Source organism: Anomaloglossus baeobatrachus, chromosome 7, assembly GCF_048569485.1.
Source record: "Anomaloglossus baeobatrachus isolate aAnoBae1 chromosome 7, aAnoBae1.hap1, whole genome shotgun sequence".
Lineage (NCBI taxonomy): Eukaryota > Metazoa > Chordata > Amphibia > Anura > Aromobatidae > Anomaloglossus > Anomaloglossus baeobatrachus.
The window spans coordinates 295,456,499-295,467,627 of NC_134359.1; the positions used below are offsets into that span (position 1 = coordinate 295,456,499).

The window sequence follows — 11,129 nt, forward strand, 5'->3', positions numbered from 1 at the left end:
GCCCCCGCACGTTGTGTTTTTTAATGTACGTAATAATTTTTATTTCCATAGCGCCAACATATTCCGCATCGCTGTACAATTCAGGAGGGGACATGGACAGACAATACAAAATAATAAGATACCAAGAGGAGTGAGGGCCTGCTCATAAGCTTACAGTCTGAGGAAATAGGGGGGCACAAAAGGGGGGGGGGTAGAGAATCTTGTTATATATGGTTCAGCCATCGATTTATTAGGGGATTCAAAACCAGCTCCGTGGACCGGTCACCAGCCAGAATTTATACACAGAGTGGAGAGGAAGGACCCAGAAGATGCAGGGGACAGGAATTGGAAGTACATTTTATGAAGGGCAGAAAGGGTCTAGATTAGATCAGGGCAGTGGGGTGATAGGCCGGTCTAAAGAAATGCAGTTTTAGGGCCCGCTTAAAAAGGTGTGGATGTTGGGAATTATTCGTATTGTTCTTGGTTCCGGAGCAAAGGCGCAGCTCATGAGAAATCGAGGACAGGAGTGGGAGTTTCGAATTGTTGAGGATGTCAGTCTTGGGTCATTAGCAGAGCGGAGGGCACGGGTGGGGTGATAGACAGATGAGGGAGGACATGTAGGGGGGTGCAGAACCGTGGAGAGCTTTGTGAGTGAGAGTGATAAGTTTATGTTGGATTCTGTAGTGCAGGGGTGGGCAATTAATTTTCCCATGGGGCCGCATGAGAAGTTGGGATGGTTTTAGAGGGCCGGACTAATATAATTAATTCAGTTCTACTAATTTATACATATATACACACGCATATACACTGTATGTGTATATAATATATACACACACACACACAATACCATATACTACACCTGTATTATACTACACCCCTATATACACCTGTATTATACAGGTGTATATAGGGGTGTAGTATAATACAGGTGTATATAGACCCCTATAAAACTACATTCCCATATACTACACCCCAAATACTTGTCAAGTTAACCCCCGCCCCCCATTGTCCCCGCAGGTTACTAGTAACCACTCACCTCCTATTGTCCCTTCCTCAGGCACCTCCGTACGAGCCCCCCACTGAGCGGCTTCTCTTTCACATGCCCAGGCTGTGCCGATGCTGTATTACTAGGAGCCGCTGCCTCTCCGTAGGGGCCCCGCCGCTGCAGCGTCTTCTGCTGCCAGGCGGGAACTTTTCAATGACACGTGCGCCGTACTGACGATATCAGGGCACACGTGTGTCACAGAAAAAGGTGCCGGACAGGGAACAGAGGAGAGATTTCTGCGTTTCACTGACTGTGCAGAGCTGCAGGATCCGTCCTCTGTTTCCTACCCGGCACGCAGCATGTGATGAGGGCAATCTGACCATGGGCCTCCCGGAGCTTCGGCCAACAGGTCAGATTGCCCTCATCACTGACCGGCCAGCAAGGATGCCCTGAGCCAGGCGGGCCGGTCACAGAGAGTAGGCGGGCCTGATGTGGCCCGCGGGCCGCCCCTTTCCCAGGTCTGCTGTAGTGGATAGGCAACCAGTGCAATGACTGGCCCAGAGCAGAGGCATCAGTGAAGCGGTTGGAAAGGAAGATGATCCTGGCTGCGGCATTAAGAATAGATTGGAGAGGGGAGAGTTTAGTAACAGGGAAACCAATTAGTAAAGAATTACAATAATCCAGGCGAGAATGAATGAGCGACAGTTTTTGCAGAGTCAACGGTAAGAAAAGGTTGAATTCTAGAGATGTTTTTGAGGTGGAATTGACAAGAATGAGCAAATGGGTGTGGGGAGTGAAGGAAAGATCGGAGTCAAATATAACCCCAAGACAGTGGGCGTGCTGCTGGGGAGTGATAATAGAACCACACCCAGAAATGCCAATATTGGGTTTTTGAAGGGGGAGGGGGGGGGGGGGAATGAGTTCAGTTTGACAGGTTCAGCTTTAGATAGATAGAGGGAGGACATGATGTTGGAGACAGCGGACAGACAATCTGTAGTAATGCAGGGGTGATGTTAGGAGAAATGTGTACAGTTGGGTGTCATCAGCATAGAAGGGTCTGAGAACTGAACCCTGAGGAACCTCAACCATAAGGGGAAGAGGAGCCGTCAAGATAGGAGGAGAACCAAGAGAGAACGGTGTCCTTGAGCCCGATAGAGCGGAGCATAGTGAGGAGAAGCTGGTGAGCCACAGTATCGAATGCAGCAGAGATCCAGGAGGATCATCAGGGAGTAGTGACCATTAGATTTAGCTGTTAGATCATTAGAGACTTTAGTAATAGCAGCTTCAGTAGAATGTAAGGAGCAGAAACCGGATTGTAGAGGGTTGAGGAGAGAGTTATCTGACAGATAGCGGATTAGACGGGAGTGGACCAGACGTTCCAGGAGTTTGGAGATGAAGGGGAGATTAGAGACAGGTCTGTAGTTAGCGGCACAGTTTTGTTCCAGGGATGTTAATGTGGATTGTTCCACTGACAATACAGGATGTGGGAGGAGGAGGACATATCACACGTGTGTGAATGGAGTCTTCCTGCACATTAGTGACCACTCCAGTCATTGAGTTGTAGCGCGGCCCTTTATTTCCCGGGCTTTAGTTGGTTTCCCCACCTTCTGTGACGTCCATCAGTGGCTTGTAGAAGAAAAAAAAAAAAAAAAAAAAACCCATCATGAATTGGCCACCATAATTGGCTTTGTTACCCATAGCAACCATTCCTCTCATTTCTAACATTGCTATAGGCAACAGTTGTAGATACGCGGCCTTGTAATTCCCAGTAACCCGTGTTGGTCGTTAGACAAATCCACCACTGTCACCCATAGCAACCAGTTAGATTCAGCTTTCATTTTCCAGCAGTTATTGGATGCTATGGACAACGCTGCCTCAGATGGGATTCTGGGCCTTAGTTATAATTCAGTCAGATTTTAGGAAATTATATATTTTATTGAACACAATATAGAAATAGTCGCCCCCCCACAGGCTCCGGAGCATTTCACAGTAATGGTCCCAAGAACCGGCAGAACCAGAGGAACAGACGGTCTATAGCAGCCAATGAGATTACAGCTTTCATTTTCCATAGGCCAGCTCAAAAATGAGAACTAAATTCTGATTGGTTGCTATGGTAATACTTTTCTGGTCTCCACGCACTAGTTATGCTAAAGCAGCCCCCTATATTCCAGTCTTTTCTCCACCACATGTCATAAATTACTTCACAAGTCTTTAAACTCCTCCTTGTTCTCCTCCATCCATGGCTCAAAGCTCTTGGCCTTGGGGTTGAGCTTCAGGGTCATCGCCACGTCCCTGTCGGGCTTCATGGTGTAAAAGCGGAACATGTTGGCCAGTTCTACCGCTCCGAGGAAGTTAAACTTCTCATAGGCTTCAGGGGTGATCTGTAGGTAAAAATGCACAATTAATGGACATTGCTTCACAGGCCTCAATATAATCTATTGCTCTCTGGTATCAACCATGTTAGGCAGAGGAGTCAGTTGGTTGTCGGGCTGCAGAAGTATAAATGCAGCTCTGGTTACATGACACTCCATGTCCGAGTCAGGTATGAGATGGCTGCCTTGGTAATGGACCTCCAGTCTGCACTATGGCAGCCAGTGTGGAGGTTTCAAATTTGAGGGCAGAGCTTAAATTAAAATATATATTACCCTACTTACCAGTAATGCGTTTTTCAAAACCCACGACAGCACCACGGAGAGCATTACTGAGAAAAAGAAATGTTAGGGAGGGACCGTGGCCTGTATAACCCTTCTACAAAACGTGAAATCAGAGGTGGAAGACCAATCCATTCCGTAGTGTCCATCAAAGGTAGAGGAATGAGACCATGTCGCTGCCTTACAAATCTGTTTGATGATAAATCAGACTTCTCCATCCTGGAGGTGGCCATGGCTCTTGTGGAGCTTTAAAACCTATCTGGAACAGTCTCACCAGATACAGAATAGGCTAAACTAATGGCCTCCCTAATCAGGCAAGTGTACATTTAGAAGCCCTAAGCCCCCTCTGACCATGAAAGTTGACATATGGATTTATCTATTCTCCAAGATCTTAGTACTTTATAAAACACCTCCGAACATCTAGAGTAGGTCATTGCTCCTCCTGATTCCTAGGATTCAAGAAAAATCACCTCCCGAGATCTACAAAGGTTAGATGCTACCTCAGGCCTCAAGAACAGTCTTATCTAGAATGAGTGAAAGAAGGAAGGGTCTACTGATGGGGCCTGAAGATCACTCACCCTACAGCTTAGTTATAGTATCAATGGGTTTGAAAGGAGGCTCAATCAGCGCCGCCAATACAAGTCCAACGAAGGCAACCTTGGTCTAGAAATAGGTGTTGATCTAGAGCAAGGACTGAGACACCCAATGGTTACCTGCCAGGCTATATAGTTATAATGCTGAAACCTGGACTTCTAGAGAGACCTAAATCCAACCAAAATAGAGTGGACTGGAACCTCCCCATACAGCTTAGCTCATGAGGTGGCTAAGAATTTTTTCCAAGTCCTGCCATAAAATATCTGTGGTGACCAATTTCCTACTCTTGAGCAAGGTAGCAATTAGATTAGGAGAAAATCCCTTCTCTAATTCCACTCCATTAAGTGTATGCTGGCTACTCGAGTATGCTGGATTGGTCTGTAAACGAGCAGGTTAGGGATCTCTGGAAGCATTCTTGGGTCAGTGATGGTCATTCACCATGGAAGATAGGGGACCCCCTTACAACATGCTCCAACCCCCTCTTCCCAATCTCTTACCAACCAACCCTGGTCAGGTAAAGGAGCTCCTCAGCCCTTGGGACTTGCATCTGTTCTTGATGGTAACCAGTTTACTCCTCTCCTTAGATTCTCTATTCTTTGCAACCAAAGCAGGGACTGAGTTGTTAATGGAGTTAAGATTAATCTTCCTTCCAAATGACCGACTCCATTTCTTAGGATACCCCACTGCAATTTTCTAGTATTTATCTGGGCCCAGAGCATAGGTGAAGTGGAAGAGGTCAAGGAACCAACTGATGCGTGAGAGGCCCTCTAAATCAGTAGGATTTTTGTCCTTGAAGAGTGGATCCCCTCTCAGTGGTGCTGTCATGGGCGGAAAAAAAAAACAAGAAAAAAAAAACCCCACCAAACATTTCCATCTAAGTTTCTCACGGTGAGATAAGCGTGATCCATCCCCGGAGAGGCCTCTGATCTCACCTTGGCGTCTTTGATGTCCTTGCCGGTGACTCTGGACATTATGGCCGCATACTGCTCCACCGTCAGCTTCTCCGTGCTGAGACCGATGTTCTTTCCTATGTATTCTGATGGAGACTTCAGGATGCTGAGCACCACGCCGCCCAAGTCTCTGACGGACATCCCATCCAGGAGCACGTCACCCATCGGGATGGCTGGAAAGAGAGAAAGTCGTGAAACTGGAGCCAAGACTGTAGACTAGATGCAACTGTAACAATGCCTCAACTGTGGGACATTACAGAGTCAATCATATGCCCACCTAGACAGATCTTGAAAAATATTTAATTATACGCCAATCATTCAGAGCTGCATTCATAATTCTTATGATTTTCAGTTGGAATTTTGTCTAAAATATATCACAGTAGCATTTACTGGGCATTGGGCTATTCCCTTTTGTTCCCGTGTCTCTCCATTCCCAAGGTATAGCCTCTTCTTCCCTGTGTATAAAAATCTAGTCTTGTTATCCAAGTGGGTGTGGTCATGAACTGACCATGCCCACGTGGTTAACAACTAGGGGCCCAATGCATCAAAGCTTCGAAGAGTCACGAAAGTTAAACATCCAGGCATTTTCACACCAGCTCTCACAAATTGTGTGGAGCACCTCAGCCGATCCAATTCGTGACGGACTGCGGTATGCCCCAAGACAGAAATTTCACTATGACTGGAGTAAGACTTGTGGCATAGCACTCACCACTGATTCATTAGTCAGGAGTGTCTGACTGGCATGAAAACCACAGATCTTCGTAAATCAGGCCTTCAACTTATACACATGTAACTGGGGAGGGTATAGCTCAGGACCAAAGACAAAAAACACCCAACACTGGATACGGGAGGACAGTGGACCTTACACTATGAGAGGAACCCACGACCCATTTATGACAATGGCAGGTAATGTAATAGACCCCGCGTCTTCTACCTAGTGAGTAGCCATCACCGTCCTTGTTCTTCTGGGGCTTGAAGAAAGTCAGCAGGTTCTCGTAGTAGCTGGGAAGCCGCACGCTGGTCATGGGGACCCCGATCTCACGGAAATATTCCTCAATTTCTCCTTTCCCATCAATATGAAGCACCTCCAGCTTTCCCTCCGTCAGTTTCTTCACATTCTCCAGGCCGCTGAAGACCACAATCTTCAGGGCGAGACGCTTGGAGATATCTGCGACCAGTTTACCCTGGACAAGAAAATATAAAAAGGAATGAAACCTATAAAACAAACACATTACAGCGCTCCTTACATTAAATACATGAACCAGGAGGCTCAGGATGAGCACCACATCATTCTACATCTCCATGGGGTCGTTACCCGTTGGACCTCTTTGTCCTTGCTGAAATGCTCCCAGAAGTTGGTGACCAGGAACGCCCCATACGCCTTGCTCAGTGCGGCCTCCACGCTCTTCGCATCATCCAGATCCGCGGACACGACCTCCGCTCCGGCCTCCTTTAGCTTCGCAGCTGCTGATTTGTTGGAGTCTCGAGTCACTGCCCTGACCACAAAGGTGCCATCATCCAGGAGAGCGTCAGCGACCGATCTTCCCTGATCTCCTGGGGGGGAGAAAGGACAAGACATGGTGGACATCAGCACCACAGCCAAACTCACCACCCAGGAGTCCAAGAGAGCCGAGTGACAACCTGCAAATATTCACCAGCGGTCCCAATCAAGAGGGGACAACTCTGATCATCAAAACGGGCACCAGAGGGCGCTCCGAGGCCTTTATTTTCTTGGTTCCAACAGTGACTGTAGTATTTGAGCCTCATGTCATTTTTTGCTCTAATTACAGATGTGGTCTACACTAGACGGATTTTTTTGATTTTTTTTTGGGGGGAGGGCATACACATACATAGGTTATACCACTTAAGAGACAAACTGCTTTGAGGATGTTTGATAACCAATCAAGTGCTTCGCAGGAATTAAAGGTTATCTGTCACTAGGTTTTCACCACCTAATCTGAGAGGAGCAAAACATTGGGCAAGAGATTCTGATTTCAGCGGTGTCACTTATTGGGCTGCTTAGTGTAGCTTTGATTAACCAGTGAGTTTATCAGCAGGACATGGTTACAGGACTACTTGGCATGCTGCAGGTAGTCCAGCATATTCATGAGCTCTGTATAACTGCAGCAGAGAAAACATGGATTTTATCAAAATGACAGCAAGCAGCTCAGTAAGTGACATCGCTGGAATCAGGGTCTGTGTCTCTACATTATGCTGCTCTCAGATGGGGGAAGCAAAAACCTGGTGACAGATTCCCTTTAAAACACAATATGGAATAGGGGGGAGAAAAAACAGGGAAAAAAAAAATGTATAAAAATATATATATATATATATATATATATATATATTATATATATATATATATATATATATATATATATATATATATATATATATATATATATATATATATATACACACACACACACACACACATTTTTTTCCCTGTTTTTCTCCCCCTATTCCATATTGTGTTTTAAAGGGAATCTGTCATACATACATACATGCACACAAAATGTCACCATCTTCCAAAAAAAAAAAAAAACCCACACACAAAACACACCACAAAAGAAAGCTCATGACCACTGATTGCATTAAAGAAGGTGCTCCATACCTTTCATGACCATTTAGATGCACCGGTCATTAATGGCTGCAACATCTAAGGGGGTTAGTCACTCACAAGCAATGCTACTATGACTGATCAGCTGTAATCAGCACCTGCTGCATCTTCACCAGTCAGGGGCAGCCACCATTTTCCAAATACACAGGTCAGGACATCTTGAAGGTCATGAATGGGTTAGAGAGCGGGGTTCCCCCACATTACCCTCAGCATCAAACCATGGGGTAGACATCATATTAGAGACAAACCCGGATATGGAGGGAAAGGTTAAGAAAAGTAATGAAATGGCTTTTGGGTTTTCACATCACAGAGGTATATGATGGGGGTTGTAGTCCAGGAGAGCCTTACTGCAGGTATATAGGGGATATATGAGGGAGTATACAGCAGGTGAGGAGACCTCTACAGTCAGATGAGTGGGCCGGGCACAGAATCCCGTCCACATCCAGACACCCCCAAACTTCAGCCCTTCCCCCTCCCTGCACTCACCTGTGGCTCCAAACACTACAATCACTTTCTTGTCAGCCATGGCCACTGCTGTAGACTGGAGGGTTCCTGCAGGTATACAGCCCGGCCCAGTGTAGAGAGGGTTATATACTGAAGCCCCGGACCCTCCCCGCCCCTGGGCTGCGGCCAAGTGGCATTATGACTGGGCATCCTGATTCACAAATGCAATGCAAGAGGGCAGTAAGGACTGACACCGTCATAGGCCTCCTTCACAAGTCCGTGTCTCTGGTACGTGTTTGGTCCGTTTCCTCACGTGTCGGAGACACGGGAACACGTAGACCCATTAAAATCAATGGGTCTGCGTACACGTGTGTGTTTTGCCATGGACCGTGTGTACGTGTGGAGCATACGCGTGCTCTATCCGTAGACATGTTCGTTTTTCTTCGGCATCACGGGCTCTACCCTCACCTACTGTATCCTCACCTATCACTTGTAGACTGTGAACCCACGCGGGCAGTGTCCTCTCTCCTCCTGTATCTGTCTGTGCCTTGTATTGTTTATGATTATTGTACTTGTCCCTATTATGTGTACCCCTTTCACATGTAAAGCGCCATGGAATAAATGACGCAATAATAATAAATAATAATAATGTGATCCATGTGACACACACCGGAGGAAACACACGTGTCTTTGAAATGAAAAGAATGGCTATACTCACCTTCCCCAGCGCTGCTGTCTCTGCCGCTGCTGTCACTTGCTTTTGACCCCCGCTCATTATGCTCATTGCATATTCACTCCACTGCGGGCCAGAAGCAGCAGCAGCGGGGAGTCGCAGGGCCGGAGACTGAAGATCAGCACGACCGGACAGCAACACCAGGGACAGGTGAGAAGAAAGTTCCCGTTCTCCGTGTGTTATCACAGATAACACACGGAGAACACACGTGTGCCATAAACACGGCACACGGAGGACAATACGCACCTTTGACACGTCCGTGATTTTGACGGACGTGTGAAAGAGGCCATAGGAATAGAAGAGACGACCATGAGGGAGCAGAGCAGATTTCTATCATTTATTTCTATTTCTTGGTCCATGAAAAAACCCTTTTAATTCACCTTTTTCAATCCTTTTTAGAATTACAGCAGAAAATACGATGACAGCATAAGAGATCATCCACGTCTCCTCCTAAACGTCCTGTGTCCGGCTGCAAGAGGACTGTCTGCAGCAGGAGCCTCTCCCCTCTGCCCGATCTACAGTAGGAGAATGTGTTATGGCGACTATTGGTGGATTTCACCCAATGTAATTAAGAAATTACAGACTAGGGGATTAAATTTGGGAATCTCTGTGCTACTAAATTGTAAGCTGGTGGATATATATATATATATATATATATATATATAGAACCTTGGAATCGCAATAATGGATTCTTTATTCACTGACAGCAAGCAGAGATCTTGAAATGATGAGAGGCTCTTTTTTCTAGGATTCTCGCCGGTCCATGCTGATTGGCTGCCATAATCATTCAACCAATCAGAGCTCTGCTAGCACACGGCTACTGTGAAGCTCAAAGGACTCCTCTTTCTATGGATAATCCTTGCCCTGAAGGTGCAGAGAATGAGATCACATGACCCGGGTGGCGGTGTAATCCGAGTATTGATGTGCGGTTTATAATCTCACTGTACATAATGGGCCGTGTGGTGCAGTAATCCTCCGCAGCCGCCAGCCTCATACAGGGGAGAAGTCGTCCTAGAAAACCGCCACAGACTCCGTGAGCTTCACTACAAGAATCTGTAATGCAAGGGGGGGGGGGGGGGGGGGGCACTTAGTTTTTCCTACATCACCTGATTGTGTAAACACAGAAGGCAAACCACCATAATAAGCAGGGAATGCTGGTCTCCTGCTCTGATTTCACCTAAACAGAACAAACCTGCTGAGGGATGAAAAGCCTGACATTCTGCTGGCGAGATGCTGGAAATATTGAAAGAGAAAAAAAAAAAATGCAACTGAGCAGAAATTATATAAGAAAATGTGACTGCACGTTCGCAAGTAAGAAGTTGTGATCACCAGAGGTTTTGGTGCAGAGACTACTGGGAGCTGGTATTTTCAGGCTGGGGAGGCCTATGGTCATTGGGCCCTCCCCAGCATAAAAATAGCAGTCCGCAACTGCCCAGAATTTGTGAATATATTAGATGCACTAATTCTGGTGCTTTACCCAGCTCATCCTGATTGCCATGGAGCTGTGGCAATTGAGGTAATATAAGGGGTTAATAACAGCTGTGATTTGTAAAAAAAAAAAAACAACCCATTAAGCCCAAGGTTATTAATGGGGTGGGAGTTTGAGACCACCCCTATTACTAATCGTGTAAGTAAAAAGAAATAAAACCTGCATTATATTGCAATGTACCCATAAGCCAGCCCCCTCCTCAGTCATAGGGCTTTTTTTTTTTGTGACTTGCTTGTGATAATCTGAGGGTGGAAAATGGCTGTCTAGCCCAAACCTCAATGGAAACAGACTCTTCTGATGTAGAGGGAATTGTACGTGGACTGATTGCCATTTCTCAACCAGCGTTTCTCATCCAGATTGCGGAAAGGAGGGGAGCTGCACAACGCCTTAGTGTTTGTCTTTTATTATCAAGTGTTCTGTTTGCTGTCAATGACTAATAAATACAAAAAAAAAAAAAATAAATAAAAATTGTTTTTTCCATTAGAGTCGCGGCACCAGCGGTGATTGCCAACAGCTCCTCGCCCCGGCTGTATTAGGTTGCAGCCCCGAACCAGCTATCACCTGTACAGGGCTCCTAGGTCTCTGGTTATGGCGCCAGTTGGTGCTGTGGGTCTGATGAATTTCACTTTTTCCTTTAAAGTTGGGCATCTGATTTTCCAAGCATTTAACCCTTGTATGACTCTC

The 11,129-nt window shown here is 46.2% G+C and overlaps 1 protein-coding gene across 1 annotated transcript; it reads right to left on the minus strand.

The window, feature by feature from the left end:
- Positions 1–2,993: 2,993 nt before the first annotated feature.
- Positions 2,994–8,305, minus strand: LOC142246768 (nmrA-like family domain-containing protein 1). Its single transcript, XM_075319819.1, has 5 exons — positions 8,266–8,305; positions 6,475–6,713; positions 6,094–6,343; positions 5,142–5,332; positions 2,994–3,345 (listed from the first exon to the last, which is right to left on the minus strand). Exons 1-5 carry the CDS (start codon positions 8,303–8,305, stop codon positions 3,166–3,168), a joined length of 900 nt encoding a protein of 299 aa, XP_075175934.1. The 3' UTR covers positions 2,994–3,165.
- Between the last annotated feature and the right edge of the window lie 2,824 nt (positions 8,306–11,129).